A 24,547-nucleotide genomic window follows, 5' to 3' on the forward strand; every position below is an offset into this window, starting at 1 on the left:
CCACTGCCCTCTTCCTTGAGGCAGGGGTCTCTCTTTCCCTGGACCAGGCTCCAGCTAGGCTGGCTAGCCTATCTTCGCTCGCTCAGTGCTGGGTTACAGGCACACACAGTCATACCAATATTTTCTGTGGTGCTGGAAATTCGAACTCAGGTCCTCTTGGCTGCAGAGCAAGCACACTTACCCACCAAGCCATTTCCCCAGCCCCATGGTCATCTTTCTTGGTTTTAATTGTAATGGAACTGTGACATGAAGTAAATGTAAAATCTGTAGGGTTGGTTTTTTGTTTGTTCGTTTTTGTTTTTTGTTTGTTTGGTTGTTTGGTTGGTTGGTTGGTTGGTTGGTTGGTTGGTTGGTTGGTTGGTTGGTTTTTTGAGACAGGGTTTCTCTGTGCAGCTTTGCAGCCTGTCTGGAACTCACTCTGTAGACCAGGCCAGCTGTGAACTCACAGAAATCCACCAGCCTCTGCCTCCAAGTGCTGGGATGAAAGGCATGTGCCACCACTGCCCAGCAATCTGCCAGTCCTTCGAGAAGTTCTTTCTTTTGGAAATGTGTTGATTTCACTGCCATTAATCAAAGTGCATAAATGAAGACCGTAAAGCCAAGCACAGTAGCACACACCTGTAACCCCTGCCTATGAGAGACAGAGGCAGAAGGGGCACTGGGAACCAGCTCTAAACAGCAAGTTTCATGGCCAGTCAGCCAGTCACACAACCAGATCCTGTATCAGATTGGGGGTGGGGGTAAGTGTTATCAAGCATCATGATGCACGCTTGAAGACCCAACACTTGAGAAACAGAGGCAGGGATGGGACATTTAAAGTGTACAGTAAATTTCAAACCAGCCTGGACTACAGGGATCCCTCTCTCAATAAAATATTTTTAAAAAATCAAACCCTAAATCAGAAATTTGTGGTCAGAAGACTATTTAAGGGCTGTGCTTGAAGCCCTGGGTTCAATCCCCAGCCTTGCATAAACTATAGTACCATGTGTCTGTAATTCCAGCACTGGGGATGTAGAAACAGGAGGACCGAAATCCAGAGTCATCCTTAGCTCTCTACATAGTGAGCCAGACCTACATGGACAAGAGAGACACACAGAGAGAGATGGGAGAGGAGAGAGAGGAAAAAGAAGAGAGAGAGGAGAGAGAAAGGGGGGGAGAGACAGAGGAGGAGGGAAACTAAGGCTTTTAGTCTTTCTTTAGCCACTGACTCCTATTATGGAAATGAGAGGTTTTATTGCTGCTTTGTTTCATGTGTTATATTATATCAGGTTGTTTGGGGTTCTCTGTCTTTAGAAGAGTTAATCAGCAACATTTATATAAAATGTTAGCTGCAAAACATAGTGAGTTTCTATGGAAACATACACATGATTGAAATGGCCTGGGGACTTTTAAACATCTGAGGGTCTGGCCAGGCACACGTGAGCTGTCACTGCTACCTGGAGATTGTTAATGGTAGGCTACATGATTAATGGGCCAAGATGGTTCAACAAAGGACAGCCCAAGAGATTCTACCCAGAAACAAGGGAGCCAACTGTGTGTGTCCGTGAAGAAGGGAGGGGGAGAAATAAAACCCATAAACATGTCAGCTGTTCCATTCCTGTGGCCTTATCTACCATCTCCACAAATACTTTAAGGACAGGTGGCTCAAAATATTCCTGTCACTAAGCTAGTTTCATAGACGAGAAGTCTCAGCAAATGCCCTGTTGTAAGCAACATAATCCACCTGTTCCCAGAAAGGATCATGTGCCAATTTTATGTTCTTGGTCCCTGCTTTTTAAATGATGGTAAAAATACCAACCACAATATTGGTTGCTTGACCTGGTCCCAAAAGTTGGGGGCTAATGCTGTCTGTGTACATTTCTTCTTTACTTCGATTCCCTTAACCTCTTCTTTTCAGGATTAAGGGATTTACAAAGCACCTGATGGCATGGTCCAGCTCTAAACTACAGCAGCCCCGGGTCTGACTCCCTGACCCCACCTAAGTGAGCCCTATTGACCTTTCTTTCTACAAACTCAAAAAGCTGGATAACAGGAATAATTTTTATAGCTTATTTAGCTGTCAGTTTAGACTATTTGTGGATGAACTGGTGTTGGGAGCAGTGAGACCCCAGATCCTGAATTTCTTGTAATCCCCTGATCTGAGTGCCTACAGCTGCTCTGAGCATGAGACCTTCAGGAATTCCTGATGGCAGGAGAGTGGTTTCTGGTGGGTTTGGCTGGGGCGTGGCTATCTCTATATAATCTGCCCCTGAACACAATAAAGGGGGCATTCTTGGGGAATTCAAGGATGACCCGTGTCGTTGTCTCTGTGTGTGTGTGTGTGTGTGTGTGTCTGTGTGTGTGTGTGTCTGTGTGTGTGTGTCTGTGTGTTTTAACCTCCAGCCCCTTGCCCGAAGCTCGGTAACAGGGTTCAAGCGCACCGAACGCAGACACGGGGGCGCAGTGCACAGCAAACTGGTTAATTAAAAAGTCGTGTTGGGAGGAATAAACATGTGTGTTCATTACATAGAATGACCGCCATAGAGCAAGAGTGAAATTCTACTTAAAATTGGAAGTCATCTCCATTTCTAATAAAACCGAAATTCTCAGAGGCCGGCATGGTGGCTTATTGCCTGTAATCTCAGCACTTGAGAGGCTGAGGCAGGGGCATCACTGGGAGTTTGAGGCCAATGTGGGCTAGGTAGTATATTTGAGGCAAGACCCTGCTGTCTCAGAAACACCAAAAAAAATAATGAATAAACAAAACCTGACTCCTGAAGAGATGAAATGTAGCTCTGAGAAGTAGCTGTCAATGGAAACAGACCACAGGGCCCGCTGGTGCACAGCTGTAGTACACACAATGTAGGCAAGATTGTAGGTAGCCAAAAACTTCCAGTTGCCTGGGCTGTGTAGGACGCCTCTTGGTTTCCTGCCTACAGTTCTTGGCTTTAAAAATGGAAGAGACAGCTGTTCCCAGGACAGTGACACCCATTTAGAAAGATTTGTAGAACGTTAACTTTCTTTAAAAAGTCTTTGTGCTAAATAAAAATAAAAAATAAAAAGTTCATAATCAAACATCTGCTCTCGGAATTCATCTTAATAGGCCTTAAAAGCCTCATTTGAGATTTTTGTGCCGCGTTCTTGCAACACAAGTGAACTCTTGCACCGGGAACGCAGCCGTTGGAAATCATACGTGCACCGCTTGTCTTTTTCCTCTTAAGCGGCAAGCCATTGTTAGATGACCTTTATAGACACACTTTTTAAATTATGCCCAGCCTGAAAACTCTGAGACCCTTAGGAGACTCCTCTCCCCAGCCTCTGAAAAAAGGTTTAAGTAATTGTGTGGGAGGAGCCACTGCTGCTTTGCTAAGGTAAAAAGCCTGCCTTCCTCAAAGCCTCCACACTGAGATCCTCACCGTAGGTTCTCAGCATCGTTCTCCGCTAGATGCGTGATTATGCAGTTGGTTTGTTTGTTTTTCTGGCACAAAGACTTTTTAAAGAAAGTTAACGTTCTACAAATCTTTCTAAATGGATGTCACTGTCCTGGGAATAGCTGTCTCTTCTATTTTTAAAGCCATGAACTATAGGCAGAAAACCAAAAAGCGTCCTTCACAGCCCAGGGGGCACCTGGAACTTTTCGGTTACCTACAATCTTACCTGCATCATGTACGCGACAGCTCTGCACCAGTGTGCTCTGTGGTCTGTTTCCACTGATGGCTACTTCTCAGAGCAACATCCATGCCTCATCCCAGTCACGTGACCTCGCCCCCTTGGGTTCTGAGCGCTAAGATGTCTGTGACTCTACACTGTGGCTATCAAATGAAAGTCATTGTTCAAGTCAAACGTATCATGAAAGAATTTGTTAATGAAAGCTTTCTTTGAGCTGGGGCAGTAACTCAGTCAATAAAGCACTTGCTTTGCATGCATGAAGGTCTGAACTTCCACCCCAAGGCCCATGTTTGGGGGGGAGGGAGCCATGGAATGGGTAGGATTGGCAATAATGGCTCAGTGAGTAATGGCACCTGCCACCAACCCAGATGACCTGAGTTTGAGCTCTGTGACACGCTGAACAGAATTGGCCCCTGAAAGTTGTTCTTTGGCCTAGTCAAGGTTGATGGTTCCCAAAGATCAAAGCCTGTGGGAGGGGTGGGGAAAAGGAGGAGAGAAGTCAAGGGAGTAAGGAAGAAGAAACTTTGAGAAATACCCAGAATATCAGGTAATGTATTTAAGAGGACCATGCCTCTAAGCATCCTATGGGTACTTTGCACAGATCGAAAGCTCCACTCAAGGAATGAACGGCATCTACATGCTAATATAGTAGTTTCCCAAGACCTCAGTAGCACCCAGCAGGGAAGGAAACCCTCTGCAGTGCCCTTCCCTTCAGGTTCCCAAGGCAGCACCTACCTCTTTGGAGATACCGCCAGACAGACCCGCCCCTTGGCAAGCTCTCTGCATCTCTGCACAGACCCAACTCAGATCCTGGAGAATGCAAAATCTGCCCTGGTCCAGTGCCCTGTCCTCTGAACTCTCCCCATCACCACCACTACCAGTGTCTACAGCCTCAGTTCCCATTGCTGTCAGTGCACACCCCAGGCACCAGGCCCTGGTGATCTTGTTCCCATCTAATCTGGACCCCCTGGTATATCAGTTACCTTTCCTGTTATGGCTACCTTTCAAAGGTAGCATGCTGGGGACCGTTGACTTTCAATCTCTAGTCTCTAGGACATTGAGACCCCATCCCAGAACAACTTGAGTGCTCCATGGGGAAGCAGAGTCTGGGTGCAAGTGTGTCATTCCTGTAATCAGCGGGGACAGAGATAACTGAGTGAGAGGCCAGGTTTTCCAGCAGAATCCTAAAGCGTGGCAAGACCAGCGCGGAAGATGACTTGATTCTGCAGTGCCAGTGCCAGAACCAAGAGGTCCTATTCCGCCCCCACACACACATCAAATGAAGACCATTCCAGGACATTCATAAGGTGACAACCGGGTACAAGTGTGAAAGACCCATGAAGCACAGTGGCACACACCAATGACCCTTGCACTAGGAAGACTGAGAGAGGAGTAAGAGGATGAGGCTAGCCTGGGCTACATAGCATGACCCTGTCTCAAAAAATAAGTCAAGGCTATTGTTCCTCCCAATACTTAAGTTACACGTATTCTAAGTGGAAACCCATCAGAAATGCTATTTCATAAGGTGATCCATGCCTCTAGTCTTTACTTTTTAATATAATATTTGTATTAGAATTTTATACATGCTTGCAATGTATTTTGATCATATTCACTCCCCACCACCATTCCTCTCCATAACTCCCCCTAGGCTCACCCTTTATCTCCCCATCCCCTCCCAACTTCTTGTGGACCAGTGACTTTAAACAAACAAACCCTAGAGAGGTAAAATGGCTCATACGGTTGCCAAGCCTGACACCCGGTTCCGTTCCCAGGACTCCCCGTGACAGTAGCTGGAAAGAACCCATTCCTATAAGTTGTCTCCAGACTTCCACACGAGCCGCATGGCAAACATGAGCACATGCATGAATAAGTAAGTGTACTTTTTTGTTAATAAAGCTGGATGTGGTGGTGAACACTTCTAATCCCAGATCATCACGGAAGGCGGAGGCAGAAGGATCAAGAGTTCAAGGTCATCCTCGGCAACCTTGTAAGTTCCAGGCCAACACGGGCTGCACGAGACCCTGTCTCTGAAAACGAAAAAAAATCTGAATATAGATCAAGGATTTCTGTAAAGATGGCTTTAAAATCAACAGACATGTGCAAGAATTATGCCTCTGGCCCTGGCTGCTAGTTTGTTACTGAATGCAAATGGCGTTTCAGAGTTCCCACTTTCTTTTCTGCCAGAGGGATTCCCGTACAGCCCAGGTGACATTGTCCTATTTAAGGTTCATCTCAGTCCCTAGGACAGGGTGGCTGTTCCCACACTTATTCCCACACTCAGATAGAGCAGTGGGTACGTACACACACAGGAGTGTGTAGCATACCCTGCTTTCATTCCCCAGCTAGTGTTTCTGCCACACAGCCTGGGCTGAGGAGGTTTAACAGATCCGTAGGTACTTCAACCTTCAACTGTTCCAATAGATGAGAGCCCTGGCATGGAGCTAGTGGAGCTGGCATATGAGCCCTGGTGTAGTTGAGTCCTGACTGAAAATGTTTGGCACCTGAGAGTCCTTCCTCAAAGCGCCCCCCCCCCCCCCCGCCAGCCTGCTTCCTCTCTGGGCATCGTGTGGGATGTCTTACTGGCTACTGCCCACTGGATGCTAGGTTATAGGAGGGCATCGAAAGCACTGAGGCTGTGGTCTGTAATGGCACAGAAAGAGAAGGCTGGCGAAGATAAGTTCCTCCCCTCCGGGGCATCAGGGGCAGCCTGAAGAGATTCAATTCAGGGAAGGCCTAATCAGTTTGGTTTCAAGTCCACTGTTGAGTAAAGCCCCTGCATGCTAATTGCAAAGTAACCTTGGAAACCAGAGCCTGATACCCAGCGAATGATGTGGAAATGAGGCTGCACCTCAGAAGGGCACGTCCAAGGCAGCATCTCACAAGCCCCAGGCGTCCTTGATTCGGGAGATTCTTATTTTCCACATTCATCTCCGTCAACCCTCTGTCCGCTGTCACCAGGCAAACCGTCTGAATGTGTTGGCGTCCCCAGAAGATGGGCTGCGGTTTGTTATTGTTGTTGCTGCTGTGTCCCCTCCCAGCTCTTGGGCTCGGAGACTGAAGAGAGCAGTGTTTCTAAGGCAGGGCCGGCTCCCTTTCTCACGGAACCGGAGCCCTGCAAAGCTCAAGTCTTCAGAGGGTGGGGGAGGGGCTGCTCCCCCACTGACTGCAGGAATAATGACACGGTTATGAGAGAGTAATATTTCGTGGCTCTCGGTGTCTGTCACCAAGGCCTGGGATAGGGTTTGATGCGAAAGGTTTGCCCTGCGAGTCCTTTCCTCAGCTTTCACCTCAGTAGCAAGATAGAAATCCTTTAGGATTCTGGGGAGGAAAAATTGGCTGCTCTCAGGAGCTGTGAAATGCTTTTCTGCTGGATCCCAGAATCCTGACAGAGTCGGGGTGCTCCTCCTCAGGAAACAGCGAAAGCAAAAGTGCTGCAAATCCCAGCTCTGAAGAGGAGGCTTCAGCCTGCTGAGGCTCAGACACACGTTCTGAATGAGAGGAGAAGTTTTTCTCCTCCCAGCCATTCTGTGCTGAATAGAGATTATGTAAGAACTCAAAATTAGCTGCCTTAAGAGACAACCAAGGATTGAAACTTCCTGACTTTGACATCTCATAATACCAAGTTGTTTATGAAAATGATATTATGCTGTTCTCATTAGCATTTAGGGCTTACATAATGTTTCAAGTTTTGTATTTTGGTATTGAAAACACACACACTGTTCTGTCTTTCCCAATTTCTTAGTTCTCCATTACATCTTATTTTGAGACAGGGCTTCACTATGTGGTCCAAACTTAGCTCCATATAGTAAGCCCAGGGTTGTCTGAAACTAGTCATTCTCCTGCCTCAGATCCTGAGTAATGAAATTCCTGACGTGTTCCACTACCCCTGGCTCTGCCTCTTGAAAATTTAATTGGCTTCTAATTGCTTTTCATAGGCATTACAGTCATATGTCAGTATTTACAAAGATGTCTCAGTGCTTAAGAGCACTTGATGCTCTTCCAGACCCAAGTTCAATTCCTAGCTCCCATGTCAAGCAGTTCACAACTGACTATAACTCCAGATTCAAGGAAGCTTGTATCAGTAGATACCCACACACTATTACATATACCCAAACAGACATATATGTGTGTGTGTGTGTGTGTGTGTGTGTGTGTGTGTATTCACATAAATAAGAAAGGTATGTATTAAATGTGGTGGTTTAAATGAGAATGGCCCCCCATAAACTCAGACGTCTAAATGCCTGGTTGCCAGTGGGTAACTATTTAGGAAGGATTGGTAGGCGTGGCCTCCTCCTGTTTAGTAGGAGGTATGTCACTGGAGCTGGGCTTTGAGATTTCAGGAGCCTGCCGCTAGGCTCCCCATTGATGATTGACATGGACTTACCCTCTGAAACTGTAAGCAAACCCCCAATTAAAGACTTCCCTAAGTCTTTCCTTGGTCATACAGTCCCTTCACAGCAACAGAACAGTAGCTAAGACATTAAAAATAAAAGTATAATGGAATACACATCTTAAGTTATTGTCTATTTAAGTTTCTGTCAAACTTGGTTTAAGTCCCCTGAGGCCAGGCATGATGGTGCACACCTTTAATCCCAGCACTCAGGAGGCAGAGGCAGGCGGATCTCTGTGAGTTCGAGGCCAGCCTGGTCTACAAAGTGAGCTCCAGGACAGCCAGGGCTACACAGAAACCCTATCTGGGAAAACCAAACAAACAAAACAATAAAGTCCTCTGAGAATATCATCAAGGGGTCTACATTAGTTACTTTTCTCGTTGTTGTGACCAAACACCTGACAGGAAGCAGCTTAAGGGAGGAGGGTCTACTATGGCTCCCAGCTTGAGGACACAGCCCAGGACAATGGGGAAGGCATGGCAGCAGGAAGGTGAAGCCACTGGTCACACTGTATCGTAGGGAGGAAGCAGAAAGAGGACCACTGGTGCTGGTGCTCAGCTCCTCTTCGTTCAGTCCAGACCCCAACCCATGGACCTATGCAGCCAATCCTTAGGGTTGGTGTTCCCTCCTCAGCTAAATCTTGCTGGAAGTATCCTCCAGGACAGTCAGAGGTGTGTTGCCATAGTGATTCTATAGCGCATCGATGAAGATGAGCATCCATCGCCATGGCAGGAAGGCCCCTCTTCTGTGTCTCCTGGCCCTGCCGTTTGGATTTCTTAGACCTTTGAGCTGCAAACTGCTTGCCCCACAGCAGAGAAAGTGAGGCTGTGCACTGGCCTTGGCTGAGGCTCTGAGGGCTATTGCCCTGTGAACCTTGACATTCACAGAGCTGTCAGAGGGTCCCAGGTGCCTCTGGATCTGCCAATCACTCAGGTCACAGACAGCATTTGTTTGTCCTTGTTTGAGGCATGAGTATTCGTGAAGCAAGTTCCAGAGAATTTTATTGTCTCTTTACCTGCTCAGGAGTTCTCAAAAATGTCTGATATCTCTCTCTCTCTCTCTCTCTCTCTCTCTCTCTCTCTCTCTCTCTCTCTCTCTCTCTCTCTCTCTCTTTCTCTCTCTCCTGGTTGTGTCCACAAAAAAAAACGTTAATTTTCTTATCCTTTGAACCACTTTTTCTCACAGTTTTGTAGTCAATGCTGGTTTCATTCTTATCCAGAGCCTTGGACATGAACTTGGGACTGTGTGGATGATTGCTGATGACCTAGTGGTGGGATTCCTACATATGCAGGGCCCACCCAACAGACTGTATGCTTCCAACACAGATCCCACCCTGATCCGGGGCCCTTCATACAGACTCGCCATGCTTGGTTCCGCCACAGGGACCCGGTTGGAGAGTCTTGACCCCCAAACTCCCATCATCTGTCTCCCACAGGGTCCTGTAGCACCCACAGCATCCGTGTTTTCTGTCCTCTCCTCTGGGCCTGGTCTCCCACCACCACCTCCACCACCGCCTCCTCCTGGGCCACCTCCACTCTTTGAGAATGAGGGTAAAAGTGAGGAGTCTTCTCCTTCTCGCTCAGCTTTATTCGCCCAGCTTAACCAGGGAGAAGCCATCACAAAAGGTAAGAACGCAAGTCCTCGAAGCTGGCTCCCTTCTCCTCTGGCTCTAGACATGGGTTCTCTAGAGCCCCCATAAAATGCACATCACTGCACCCCCATTAAGACACAGGGAGAAAGAGTTGCCTTTGGGAGGTGGGCATTCCAGGATGTAGGCTCCATGGGCTACCACATGGACCAGCAAGAAGAATTCAAAGACTCTGTGTTCTCAGTTGACCAATGAGTGGTCCCTCCTTGGCTCCAGTGCTTCCCCACCATCCTCCAAAACTAAGTCATCAAGACCAATGAAATAAAAATGGTGAATGGTACTCCCATCCTGCAATATGGCAATTAGTTGATTTTTTTCAATGCAAATCCTTAAAATGTATCAGGATCAAAAGTACATGCATGCTAGACAACCTAGTCACATTACCAAAAGGTGTGTTGCAGGTATTTCTCTCCCCTCCCCCGCCCCCGCTGCCCAACTAATAGGATTGAGGGTGTGGATGGGGCTGAGAGCTAAGAACTCAAAATTTCCCGATTTATCCCTGGCTCAGACCTGCTCTGCTGATCCTTCTGAAACTCACTTGCAAAGTAAAGGAATGGACTTCTAATTCTAAAGCTGGTTCTGGATTCTAAGAACTACTTACTGGGGTATCATAGCCTTTTAAACCATACCTAGCAAATTAGTTGGCTATGAGTAAGCCAGGAAACCTTTGGGGGTAAGATGGCTTGAGGGTTTGTAGGGATTTTTGTTTACTTTTTGCAGGGGGGAAGGGGGAGTCAATTATCTTCACTATGTTAGTCTCTTTTTTCATTACTGTGACAAAAGTTCCTCAGAAAAGCAACTCAAAGAAGGCTCTGGTTTTGGCTCACAGTTTGAGAGGACACAGTCCGTTGGTAGGAAGAGGCATGGTAGCCGGACCTCAAGACTGCTTGCTCCCATCATAGTGGGTCAGGAAGCAGAGGGCGTGGACACTGGCACTCAGCTCACATTGTCCTTTCAGTTGAGTGTGAGGCCCCAGCTCATTGCACGGGGCCACCCACATCAGAGTGAGTCTTCTCTGCTCAGTAAAGCCTCTCTGGAAATTCCCTCCCAGACATGTCTAGAGCTGTGTCTTCTGGGTGATTCCAAATCCAGCCGAGTTGACCTTTCACCTCCTCATATCTTGGTAAAACAGGAACCGGAGAGTGGAAAGGAAATGGGGCCAGGCTATGAAACTGCAAGGCCTGTACCTAGTGAGCCACATCTTCCAGCAAGGATTCACCTCACCAACTTCTATCAACTTCTAAAGATCCACTCCACACCCACCCCAAAAGCATCATGATCTGGAGACTGAATGGTCCAGGGGCCTTGAGAGACATTCACATCCAAACAACATTGCTCAATTTTTTTTTCTGATACATACAATGTTTCTTTCTGTCTGTGCCTACGCAGAATGCAGGCCCTGCATATTGATCTTGAGCAATGCAGTGTTATGAAAACAGTAACACCAAAGTTCTTGTACTTTACATGGTGGGTAGTTCCCTTTTCATGAGAGGGGAAGAAATGTACCTACACTGTGCCACCTTCTGCTTTAGTTTCCTTTCTATTGCTATTATAAAATACCCTGATGTCAGTGACTCTAAGGGAGGGGAATTTCTTTGGAGCCCAGGTTACAGTCCCTCAGTGTGGGATAGTCAAGGCAGGAACTTGAAGCAACTAGTCACATCCTAGTCAAGAGTAGAGAGAGAATAATCACACTCGTGCTTAGTATTCAGTTGGTTGTTTTCTCTACTCTTTTGTAGTCCAAGGTCCAAAGCCAGGGCATGGTTTTGGTATCACCCATTTTTTTAGGCTGTTCCCATATCAATTAAGGCAATCAAGACAACCCCCCCACAGACAGGTCCACAGGCCAACCTGATCTAGACAGCCTCTTGTTGAGATTCTCTTCCCAGGTGAGTCTAGGTTAGGGTCAGTGGACAACTAAAATTAACCGCCCACGTTTCCTAGGGCTCCGGCATGTCACAGACGACCAGAAGACACACAAGAACCCCAGCCTGAGGGCTCAAGGACAAACTCGATCTCCAACCAAAACCCCCACGCCAAGCCCTACATCTCCAAAATCGAATTCTCCTCAGAAGCACGCTCCAGTGTTCGAGCTGGAAGGGAAGAAATGGAGAGTGGTGAGTCAGGCCCTTTAGCGTTTACTCTGATTCATGCAACCAAAACCGACTCTAAACACCTAAGCAGCAAAAACCACATCCCAAAGACATGGGGACTCCTAGGTGACACGCCAAGACGAGAAAACCCTAGCTAGAGTGAGAAGCCAGGTGCTTCCGCGGGCTTGCAGGTTGTTTTCCAGTAGGTCCTGTGCATTCTTTCCTTCTGCTTTCTAGAACTGTTTTTTAAATGTAGTAAAGGCATGAATAACATTTACCATTAACCACCTTTAGGGCTGGGCAGTGGTGGCGCTCGGGAGGCAGAGGCAGGCAGATCTTTGTGAGTTTGAGGCCAGCCTAGTCTACAAGAGCTAGTTCCAGGACCGGCTTCAAAGCTACAGAGAATACAGAGAAACACTGTCTCAAAAAAACAAAAAACAAAAACAAAAAAAAAAACACCTTTAGGTACACATTGCTATGGCGCTGGGCGCATTTACACTGTTGTATTTCCAGCCTCAGCATCCACCGCAGACGACTCTTCACCTTGCAGAACTCAAACCCTCTACCCCAGTCACTGTCAGTGTGCTTTCTTCTAGGAACGTGACTGCTGATTTCCGTAACTTTTAATCAGACAGGGAGAAGCCATCACCATGTGGTGTTGGGAGTCTGTGCCTTGCGGTGATGGACTGATTGTTTCATGCACAGCCATGAGCTGGTGCTGCCACCCCCCATTCTCGGGGTTAATTCAGTGAGCAGATCACAGATGCTTTGAATGTGGATGATAGCTCCTGGAGTCTTTAAGGACCCAGAGAGCTTCCTGAAAGATGAAGGAACAACGTCCCTGGAACAGTTGCCAGGGCCTGGGTAGACATTGTAACTTAGACCACTGTTCGGATGTCATCAGTACCATCTCCTGATGGACACAGCAGGGTCTGCTGCAGCATCAAGTGGAGTGTCAGCATCCAGGTCTCCATAGCAACCACACCTCTGCTCCAGTCCTGCCCTCTAGGAGGACTGCTAACATCTGACTCTTGGCAAACTGATAGCCACTTATAAGCTGTGGTTTACCCACTTCCACAACTACAATTGACAGCTAAGACCTGGAAGTTTCTCCATAAGGAGAATGTTCTGGAAGAAAGCAGACTGGAAGGCAAGAACTCTGTTGAAGCCTCCAGCAGTGTCCACACAGAGTGGATTCAGCCTCTATCTTTCTGCCTGTGTTTAATATCCATGTCTGCCTTCCTTTCAGGAATACCAAGAAGACAAGAATGACCTTGTCATCTCAGAGACCGAGCTGAAACAAGTGGCTTATATTTTCAAATGTGAAAAATCCACTCTTCAGATAAAGGGAAAAATAAATTCCATCACTGTTGGTAGGCGAAACTGAAGCTGTGTGTCTGCTGTGATGAGCTACTACGGAAACACGCTATGCGCGCTTACTGGAGTTTCCCTTTTCCCTTTTAGATAACTGCAAGAAGTTTGGTCTGGTGTTTGATAATGTTGTGGGCATCGTGGAAGTGATCAACTCCAAGGACATTCAGATCCAGGTGAGTAGTCTCCACAGCCATACTCCGTACTCTCATGGCTCTGAGTGGGCCACTCATCTTCCTGCAGGGGACAGAGGAAGGGACTCATTCCTCATGTTCACCCAGAAAACATCCAATTCCTGTTCTTTCTAAACACAGCTCCGTTGTCGCCTCTCTGGGGAAGCCCTGTCTTTATTCTCAGTCGCCGTTAGTCTGTCTTTTTTTTTTTAATTTTCCCTCCTATTTTGTATTGAAAGCACACACGTCTTACCGTCTCCATCTTAGGGGTGGCTCATGAGCTGGGGACGTAACTCGGTGGCAACCGTGCAGCACACATAAGACCTTGGGTTCTATCCATAGATCTAAAAAAGAAACCAAAGCCAGCCATACCACCTTTGTAGTTCTAAATTCATATAGCACCTGAATACCATATGCACCCAATAATTGTTGCTGAGCACACAATTGGATGAGTCAGCTGCTATATGGATAAAGGATATTGAGAGACTACCCTAGAATAATACTAGTCCCCTGCCAAAGAGAATTTCCGCTATGTGGAAAATGGCCTTGAGGAAGAAGCAGGGGACAGAAAAACAACCCATGGAGTAGGATTGGAACTGAATTTTCAGGAACAAGAGAAAATCTGTACTCCTTTAGTAATTCTTATTTTATTAAATAGACTTTTGCAACATACAAAAGTCTACAGGATTTCTGACTTTGGGCCAAGGCTGACTTTTCTCATTGATTATACTATTGGCATATTGTTAATTACCCCTTACAATCTGGTGTTTCCTCATGATGACTGACAAAATTAGATTTCAGTTTTATAAATCTTTCTCTTTCCTGGGCTTCTCTACATCCACACTTTTAATTAGAACTCATTTAATTGCATGTATAACATTTGCATATTTACCTTGTCATTTAAGAAGTTGGTGGGTTTTGTGCCCGCTGTGTGGAAACAGCCCTGATTGGACATCCTGGGACCTGGGTAGGAATGCCAGCTCTACATACGTATCTGACAATCCCAAGGAAAGAGGAGGTTACACTGCATGCTGCACCCAAGTACAGGCTACCTCTTGAAATCCTACAGCAAAGGCCATATTTCGTTTACAAGAACTACCAATGATGCCCGAAGCAAGAGCTTCCTTCCAGTCCTTACTTCAGTTCAATCATGCATTAAAAGATCCTAACTCCTGCAGGAAGATAAGAAAAATAACCGAGGGAAATAACGTTGAAAAGGAAGAGATTAAAAATGTCTTTATATGACAATGAAATGATTGCTTTATATAAAAGTCAAGATACTCAATAAACTAAAGAAATAGACAGCAAGACAGTTAGGTCTACTATCGATAGGGGGAAAAAATCAACATCTTCTCTTGACACCACAGATAAGCATTAGGAAATGCAGTGCAAACTAAGATTCAAAATGGCAACAAAACTAAAGGGGACCAAATATCAAGTTAGCAAAACCAATGGAAGGTCTTTATAGAGAACACAGAATAGATGCAAAAAGACATCTGTATCACTTCTCTCTCTCTCTCTCTCTCTCTCTCTCTCTCTCTCTCTCTCTCTCTCTCTCTCTCTCTCATCTATAAGTCCAGCAAAGCTCAAATATTTCAACAAGATTTATTTAAAAAGAAAAAAAGCTTGAAATTCATCTGGAAGCTCAGTGAACAGAAAAAAAGTAGGGCAGGAGAGGTGGCTCGATAGCTCAGAGCAAACCCACACAAATGTATGATGCACATAATTCAAAAGTAAAACAAAGCCAGGCGGTGGTGGTGCACACCTTTAATCCCATCACTGGGGAAGCAGAGGTAGGCAGATCTCTGAGTTCAAGCCCAGCCTGGTCTATGGCATGAGATCCAGGACAGTTAGGGCTACACAGAGAAACCCCGTCTTGGAAAAACAAAAACAAAACAAGTCCTCCCCTCTCCAAAAGTGAAGTGGTTGACACATGCATATGAAGATACGCTAACCTGCCTAAGAGGAGGCGGCGTGTAAATGAATACCAGTCACAGATTTGTTTTTTACACTCATCTCTTTTACATTCAGAATGTCCTCGCTTTCCCAAGTGCCACGTTCACAGACTCTAACACATAAAGGAGCTATACGTACAAGACTGACTGTATGCTCAAATATCTGATGTGCGAGCTGTCCTGAAAGTGAAACACTGGGGGCTAATACATCCTAGCAACATAGTTATCCTGGCACACTCACTGCAGGACAAATTGACACCATGTGCTGAATGCCACATCCATAGCCTCTGGCTGAGTCACCGGGTGTTTATGTCCCTACAGTAAAGCTCTAGCCACAGGCTGAGAAACCATGACACATGTTTTGTAGTGTCATGGTAATGGCAACAATAAAAAAATATATCTAGCCGGGCGGTGGTGGCGCACGCCTTTAATCCCAGCACTCGGGAGGCAGAGGCAGGCGGATCTCTGTGAGTTCGAGGCCAGCCTGGTCTACAAGAGCTAGCTCCAGGACAGGCTCTAAAAAAACCGCAGAGAAACCCTGTCTCGAAAAACCAAAAAATATATATATATATACATATATGTATATATATATATGTATGTATGCATCAACTGGCAAATGAATAAACAAGTCTTTCTAGTTGAATACTAGTCAATAGTTAAAATGAGTGAACTATACCTGCAGGCATAAAAACCAGGTGAATTTTTAAAAGCAGGTAAATAAAAAAAAAAGGCCTTGAGCAAAAGAGGAAGTTACAGGATGGCAGGGGCTGTGTGATATATCCAGTCATTAAAATAGAGCAACTGTGTGCAAACCAGTTCAACATAAAGCCTACTTGTGACAGGTCCAGGTGCCCTCCTGCGCATTTCACCCAAAAGACAGATCATAAGCAAAAACCAAAAGCCAACTATCAGAACAGCCGGGAGAGTAGTTACCGATGGGGAGGGAAGCAAAGAGAAGGAAGGGGAGGGAAAGGGAGGTGGGAGACGGCACCCAGGGGACTTCAGTGATACTGGGAGACTTTGGTTCTCAAGAGGAAAGCAGAACAGAAGTTGGGTGTGTGCTGCACACCTGTAATCCCAGCACTTGGGAGGACTCCTTGTAGTTAGAGGCCAACTTGATCTGTATAGCAAATCCCAGGCTAGCCAGGGCTGCACAGTGAGACCCTGACTCAAAAACAAACAAGCCAACGTAATAAAGCCCGGTGTAACAGTGTACACCTGGGCTCGCAGCACGTGGGAGGAAGAAGAAGGGTCAGCAGTTCAAAGCCATCCTTTGTCCCATTGCTAGTTCAAAACCAACCTAGGCTATATAAGGGAGGGAGGGAAGATCAGAGGGAAGAAGAGAGAGAGGGAGGGAGGGAGGGAGGGAGGGAGGGAGGGAGGGAGGGAGGAAGGATCAGAGGGAAGAAGAGAGAGAGGGAGGGAGGGAGGGAGGGGAAGGGAAGGGAAGAAATTGTCAAAAACACCAAAAAGGAAATAAGCCAAAATGTAACACTGATAAAGTTGTTGCAGGAAGTGTATATGTATCTATTATTCTTTGTTTCCATGCCTGAAAACTCTTGTACCATCTTTAAGGATGTGAACCTGCACTGAGAACAGTGGCCTCTGGACGGATGAGCCGCGGGTTCCTTGCGTAGGGAAATAGAAGAAGCGATTCAGAGACAAGACAAAGACGTTTGATTGAACACTTAGTGAAATTTTGGGTGATCAAACTAAGAGAGTTCCATTACCTAGTTAAAGTGCCTAGTAAATTGTTTCAAAAGGGCCTGGGCACAACCGAAGCAGAAATCAGGTCGCCTGCCTGGGGCTGAGGCGGAACCGCCTGTAAGTGGCCATTAGCGATACTTTTAGAATGATGAGACTCTTCTAAAAGTGTGGTCCTGATTGCACAACTCTGTACTTCTATGAAAGAGCATCCAATTGTACACTTAAAACGGGTGAGTTACTGTATATATTTCACTACAATCATGTTATTTTTTAAAAAAGAAAAAAGCTAAAGTTCATGTAATTTGGCCTAGCAATCCTATTTTTGGCCAGATGTTCTAGGAAAATATTCAGATTGGAGAAGGCAGACAGCAGTATCAGTGGAAATTTCTTAAGTTGTTAGGAAGAAATAATCCTCGTAAGTCAGCCCTCTAGGATGCACTGGCAGTGGGCCTTCCTTTTACTTGGGTGGTGGGATTCTTGGTGTTCAGGGCTGGAGGCAAATGCTTTTCATCATTGTAACATAAGCAAGTCTAGAAAGCATCAAAACAAGACTACTGGCACATTTTTAAAACACACACATGTATATACATGCATACACACATGTATACACATATGCGCACACACTTTTATTTCAGGCAGAGCCCTGCTTTTAGTTACCTGACCTTGGTCTACCCCGCTTTCTCTACCTTTCTCTCGGTCTGGGGTTCAATTCCAACTCAGTATCCAGTTTCTATGGAGCAAAAAGAGGAGAAAGAGAGAAGCATGGTGGCCCGGCTAGACGCCCCCCCCCCAAGGAATTCACTAGGACACCTGTACCACTGACACAGTTTGTCCCTTTGGTTTGCAAACTAGCCTTTTCTTTGGATTGAAAGGAGAGATGTCTTTATTGCTTTAATTACCATTACAAGAAGAAAACTTCTAGAGTTATAATAAGGTCTTTGGGGGAACCATATATCCCTGTGGACATTGGGGGGAGGGGGAGGTCTGAAAACTGATTGTTGGAGGAGAAATTCAAAACTGGTCTGCATTTTTACTGGACTTCGATATTTGTAAACAGTACAGAGCTACAAAGCGCTGCCCCCTCTTGCGTAGGGTCCTGGTTATCTATGGGAATGTCCTCGTGTTATCTATGGGAATGTCCTCCGTTTGAGCTTGAAACATTCTGAAATACCTAGACACTTTTCTCATTTGAACTTCACCTTCAGCCCCAAGATTCTTACTCAGCAAATGACTTGCATGAGAAGAATGGCAGAGTCCCCTACTTATTCTGGAGTTTGGGAACAATCTACTTGGCTTCTGTTCAAAATTAATCTTATTGTGCAGTGCCTGTGTGCATACTTGTTTCAGCCCCAGGCTCACAGATAACTGTCAAAACTTAAATTTTAAAGCAAATGAATCCTGTTTCTCTTATCATGAAATCAGATACACATTTCAGATTCACTAACCGGGTTGCCAGGCTTTTCTGAACGTTTTAGCTGCTGCCTCCAAATTAATCCCTTAATTTCATCTCAAGAAAGAGACCCTGAACGTTTAGGATTCCCTCCTGTATAGTCCTTTCATTGTATCCCCAAATGACACCTATCCTGCTCGTAGACAGAGAGAGACAGAGAGAGAGAGAGAGAGAGAGAGAGAGAGAGAGAGAGCACTGCCCGTGAGTCCTAAAACTTAGTTTAGCTGAACTCACACTATAGCTGGAGGAATTCAGGAGAGTATCTGCTTGGGTACATACCCATTTTCATTTTGTTGCTTTGGTCCCTTCCACCACCCACCCCCCTTCTTTCAGGTAATGGGGAGAGTGCCGACAATTTCCATTAATAAGACAGAAGGGTGCCACCTGTACCTCAGTGAAGATGCACTAGACTGTGAGATCGTGAGTGCCAAGTCATCTGAGATGAATGTCCTGATCCCTCAGGGTGATGATTATGTAAGTACCTTCCAAAAGCCTGTCCAAAATGTCATGTGACACGTTCACATTAGCATTCTTGGAGAGTGGCTCATCAGCTACTCTCTAACAAATGTCATCTGTAGACAACTTCACAGGCCGGTAAGGGAAATGGAGAAGCACCTTCCATGTGGCCCCTCTCCTGTTAGCTCCTGCGTTTGTGTCTGGAGACTCTAATTACTAGAATGAGCCAGCTCTTTGCGCCTGAGTTCCATTTCTGTAGGACTAAATGTTTTCCTTTCCTCTGATGGAGATAAACAAATGAGGAGAGATGCTTTGGGGGTTCAGAGGAGGGGAGGAGAGGGAATATAAGTACACCTTCGTGCTTCTGAAGCCAAAAATGTTATGATCCTCTTAACATAAGGATCTGCTGGGAAGCTTGGTAGAAAGGTGGGCTCCAAACCCTGGAAAAACCTAGGGCTGGATTCAGGAGCCTCACAGTGGGGCTCGGAATCTGGGTTCTTCATGTATGCTGTGGGGTCAACACTCATGCCATGACACGCGTGGGAGAGAAAAATGTCAGATGTCAGTCCTTGCCTTCCACTTTATTTGAGACAGGGCTTCTTGTTGTTCACGACTGTCTAAGCCACAGTTCTGAGCTTCTGTGAGTTATCCTCTCTCTTCCTCTCATCTCATCAGAGAAGGGCTTAGATTGCTAGCATACAACATTTCAGGCTTACAACATCGCAGGCATGCAACGTCGCAGGCATGCAACATAGCATCTGCTTTATGGATGGTTTAGGGGCTTCAAACTTAAGTCCTCCTGCCTAGACAGATAAGCACCTTGCCCATCTCCCCAGCCCCAGAATCATGTTTCTCAGCAGCTCCCAACTAAGTTCTTATACTATCAGCCCATGGAATTCCTCATTTGGAAACACTAGCCCAAGTAATTCAGCCAGAATTTCCTTTCTTCACATCTTCTCCCCAGTAAAGCAGCTTCTAAAGGAAGCTTCTTTCAGAACCACAGCTTCACACGTTAAAGCTGAGTGAGACTGAATAAATCCCGTTTCTTTGGAGTCTGAAGTACGGCATCTCGGTTTGCAGTTGTTGCTGCACGGAAGCAGGAGAAGAAGAAACACATGGCGAACACTAACTGTGTGAGGCGGGGGGAGGCAGCAAACCAAGAGCTTTAACGAGCATGCCTTGCGGACCTGTGCCAGCCAGATGGGTCAGTTAGCAGCTCTCTCAAGAGCAGTCGACAGACAGGTTGATTTCCTTAAGCAGAGATTATCCACACCCATGCAGGCTTTCTTCAGCGCCACCCACCCATACCACATGCTGCAGCCTGCAATTCCTCATCTGAGTTTCAGGCATGGTATTTTGCAAACAATGGGCGTTGATTCACCACTTTGGGTACAGAGACTGACTTTAAGGAAGACAAGCATCCCCTCCTGGGTTCTCCGCAAATACAGATGGGCAGCAGAGTAGGACAGAGTAGAAGAACTGGCTATATACTGAGCCGTCCCTGGTCTTTGTAGGTGTGTAAGCAGAATGCTCAGCTGTAGGGGAACTGTACCAACTAAGACAAGCGGTAGGGTTTGGATGAGCACTTCAGACTCATTGAGCTGGTCTCTGAGCCTGCTACCAGGCATCGGTAATTGTTAAAGATGTTCAGGCAGATTCCAGTATGAAGCCCAGATGGAGACCCATCAGCTTAAAGAGTGTCTATAATCAAAAGCCTAAGCTTTTGTACTGAAATGTAGTCTTGCCTGTTTGGGTCAATGGTATTGCTCCCTCAAGTTGTTGGATCCCCTTTACACATTTTCCAGCAGGAGGTGGAAGGGAGCAATGCAGACCCTGCCTTGGGTGTTAGAATGTTGGACTGGACAGTGGGCATACTTCATACTGATAGAAAACAACCTCCCAGAGAAGAGAGGTGGATGTATCTGTGTCTTTGATGCTGCAGCATCTTACTATCAAAGAGGCCCCTTCATGATGGTGCATGCACCTAGTATACAGTAGACCCTGGGCTCCGTGCCCAGCTTGAGGTCTGTAGCATACTTGAGAACAAACCCAAGGCTTTGGTTACAATTGAAGGAGAGTGCCAGAAGTGGTACCAGGCACACACGTGCATTAGATCACTCAAGATAGTTCTACTGTAGGTTAAAAACCAAGACATGCATTTATAGTCTTAGTACTTGGGAGCTTGAGGTAGGAGAATCATGAGTTCAAGGCCAACTGGGGGGTACTACATAACCTAAGTCCCCGTATCAAAAACCACTTGATTTTTCTATTGAAGCTCTCATTCTAGAATTCCTTCATTATTGCAGCAAAATAAGAAAACAAATTACTTCTCAAGACTGTACAGGAAGACTAGTGAAGATAGAGAAGTTAGAGCTGAGGGGCATGTGTGGTGTGTGTGTGTGTGTGTGTGTGTGTGTGTGTGTGTGTGTATTCTCATGCCCGAAGAACACTTTTACAATGTCTCAGAGAATAGGCAAGTTTGGGCTCCATTCACACACTGATGTCCCCTGAGAGTTTGATGACCAGAGCTTTCCACTTTCTTCCCCAGCCCTGCCAAATCAGAATTAATAAGATCACGGGCTGATTCAGGGCATGTTCAGATTTGATGGAGAACAATGGCTTGGAGAGACTGGCTGGACTTACACACTGGCCGTTCTGTTCATTGGTGCTGCCATCCGGGGCCAGTTACTGAACATCTCGTCTCAAGCTTCTGATCCCTGCAGGTGGCATCTCAGTAGCACCGAGCTCATGAGGTCTTTGGAGATCGCCTGAGTTTGGTTGGTGTCTGGTTCTCATAAGAATGCCTACTTTGGGCTCAGGATATAGCTCACTTGCAGTATTTGCCTCCCATGAATGAGGCCCTGGGTTCTACTTCCGGCAGTACCTTAACCCTCGGCCATGCCTATAATCCCAAAACTCAGGATCAGAGGTTGAAAGTCATCCTCACTCAAGTACATAGTGAGTTCAAAGCTAGCCTGGATGCATGAGACTTGTCTCCAAAAGCAAGCCTAGCTCTTTGTAAATACTGTCAGGATGACCCCGGCATGCAGTCACAGAACACGTGGGTCTGCATGTGACTAGGACCTCTCAAAAGGTGTCGATTAGGATTTGATGTAGTTTTTCTCGCCCTACCAGATGACATCTGTCAGCCTTCTACCTGTTTGCAAAAGGAAGCTTTTACGTAAATAACTCTGTCTTCTCGACTTCTTCCAGAGAGAATTTCCAGTTCCTGAGCAGTTCAAGACCGTATGGGATGGATCCAAACTGGTCACTGAACCTGCAGAAATCATGGCCTAAGCTGCAGGAGCTATCCTTCCCTGAGTCTCCTCTAGCAAACAAGCAGAAGCAAGCAGCTGCTAGGAACTAGACTTCACCCTTGCCCCTGCCTCTATGTCAGCCTCCCGCCGTTCCGTGCTGTGGAAGCAGTGTCTTTCCTGGCTCGCTTTTGTGGGCATTCTGAAATATTTAGCATTGGATCATGATTTGTGTGTGATTTTAATTCCACATGAGCACAGCACAGTTAAAGGAGAAGGAATTCTGTTCCCATCGTATCATAAACACTATAACTGACAAGTAAGATCCCTGCTCGTGTCTTCACTTAGGTTTAACTGCTAGTTGAAACATGAAGCCTTAGAGAATCTATGTGTGTTTTCACCTTCTAGACAAATTTAACACGATAAAATAGTCTCGTGCCCTGAAAAAGATGACTCTATTTTTAATTTTTACATGTTCACCTTTTATCAGTGTGACTGTCGTGTCAGCATGAATACATACTTCAATCCATGTTTTTATACACACACACACATACACACACGCAGGAAATTCCAAGGACCAAACTCGGTTTCTTGGTCCTGGGAAAGACAATATACCCTTTGCAATTACAGAAAAACGAAAGAAAATTCTAACTTTCCACCTTAAATATTTCCCGCCGCAGCCCCTGAAAACTCTTTATTTGTCTGCCCGTCCTGAAGCCAAAGGGCGGGAGGGGACGCGGTCCTCATTGCGCTTTATAACACCTCGCAGCTCTGCTCCAAGAATGGCTCGGCCTTTGCTTTCCAGTTTCCAAGTCACTCATGTTAGCCGATGCCCCATACCGTTTCTAATGCTTGTTAGAGATCAGCTCCTTTTCCATCCACGAGGCTCGCCATGCTAACCAGCCTCAGAGATGAACGCCAGAGAGCCTGGCGATTGCTTCCTGCACTGTCTTTGTTTGGCTCTGCTCCGCTTCTCTAGTCTTGGTGGTATGTGCTTTTTCAAGTGAGCAGTGACGCTTCTCCGCTTCTTCTCTGCACAGCCCTGGGAACTCTGCAGTTCCTTGGGTCATATTGTAGCATAACGCTTTCGGAACCAATAGGAGCGCCTAGATTGTGCCGATGAGGGCCTCTGCATATCGTTTTCATTTTTTTGAATAGCTTCTATATCCATATAGTATTCAGATCACTGATGTTCGTGTATCAAGGTTTTGCTATAAAAGTTCTGTCCTTATGAATAATGTTGTGGCTTTAGTAAATATCATTTTTGAACAGTAAAACTTACACTAAGTAAAAACTAATTGTTTAAATACTGAGATGAATTCTGGGTGGTTTTGTTGGTTGTTGTTGTTTGCACGCTTGCTCGTTTGTTCATTTATTTGGGGTCATCCCAGGATACCAAATGAGACACTGTCCAGAAAAAAAAAGGTTACAGGGCCAGAGAGATGGCTCAGGGGACAGGGAGTGCTTAGTGTCAAGCCTGACAACCTGAGCTTGATCTCCAGGAACCATGTGGTGGAAGGAGAGAGCTGACATATGCAGTTTGTCCTCTACCTCTACATGTAGATCATGAATATGCATGCCAGTGCACACACACACACACACACAAACACGATGTGCAAATAAGAAAAAACAAAATTACTTTTAAAAAGTCAATATGTAACTGGAGACATGGCTCAGCAGTTAAGAGCTTTGCTATTCTTGTAGAGGACCCAGGTTCGATTCCAGCACCCACATGACAGATCAAACCATCTGTAACTCCAGGTCCAAGGGGTCTGACATTCTTTTCTGGTCTCCGTGGGCATCCGCGTGCATGTAGTACACTTGCACACTCAGTCACTTGCACACTCAGTCACACACATACAAATAAACTTAAATTTTTTAAAGTGAAAACAAGAATCACTGTCAGAATGCTACATATTAGCATTTAAATGGCCTTATCTGACAAGTTTTTGAAAAAGAAAATAAGAAAAGAAAAGAAGTGGCAAAGAGTCGAGCATCAAGGGCCTTCCGTGTCTCCTTACTGTTTCAGGATGAAAATGAAAACCCCAAAGCAAACCCTGCCCTGGATAACACTGCCCCCAACCCTGATAAACTGCTTCTGAAAAGTCTTCCCTTTTACAGTGAGACCTCTTGAGGTGAGTCGGTTCTAAGTCACATGTCTGTGGAGATGGTAGGGAACACGTACCATGTGGTTCGTTTATTCCTTCACTCGTGGAAGTGTCTGCTTCATCTTCTTAGACAGCATGACTCTGTCTCAGGAATGTTGCCGTTGTGAAGAGGAGGAAGCTGGGATCCGGGGGCATTCGCGCCTTGCAGGAGGAGAAGCTGCAGCAGGCCGAGTGAAGGCCGCCTCAGCTTGCTCCAGCTGCGATTCTTTGCTCCGCCTGGCCTCTCTCTGGAG

At 46.0% G+C, this 24,547-nt stretch overlaps 1 protein-coding gene across 3 annotated transcripts in view; it reads left to right on the forward strand.

The window, feature by feature from the left end:
• Window positions 1-22,189, forward strand: part of Cap2 (cyclase associated actin cytoskeleton regulatory protein 2) — a 116,000-nt gene extending 93,811 nt beyond the window's left edge. For all 3 annotated transcript variants that reach the window (XM_038334758.1, XM_038334760.1, XM_038334759.1), the window contains 6 exons: window positions 9,475-9,664; window positions 11,632-11,804; window positions 13,030-13,153; window positions 13,245-13,327; window positions 18,770-18,910; window positions 22,106-22,189. In XM_038334758.1, coding sequence (XP_038190686.1) covers window positions 9,475-9,664; window positions 11,632-11,804; window positions 13,030-13,153; window positions 13,245-13,327; window positions 18,770-18,910; window positions 22,106-22,189 — 795 coding nt within the window. The remainder of the gene's footprint in view (window positions 1-9,474; window positions 9,665-11,631; window positions 11,805-13,029; window positions 13,154-13,244; window positions 13,328-18,769; window positions 18,911-22,105) is intronic.
• Window positions 22,190-24,547: the final 2,358 nt, after the last annotated feature.

This window comes from Arvicola amphibius, chromosome 6 (genome assembly GCF_903992535.2).
Source record: "Arvicola amphibius chromosome 6, mArvAmp1.2, whole genome shotgun sequence".
Taxonomy (NCBI): Eukaryota; Metazoa; Chordata; class Mammalia; order Rodentia; family Cricetidae; genus Arvicola; species Arvicola amphibius.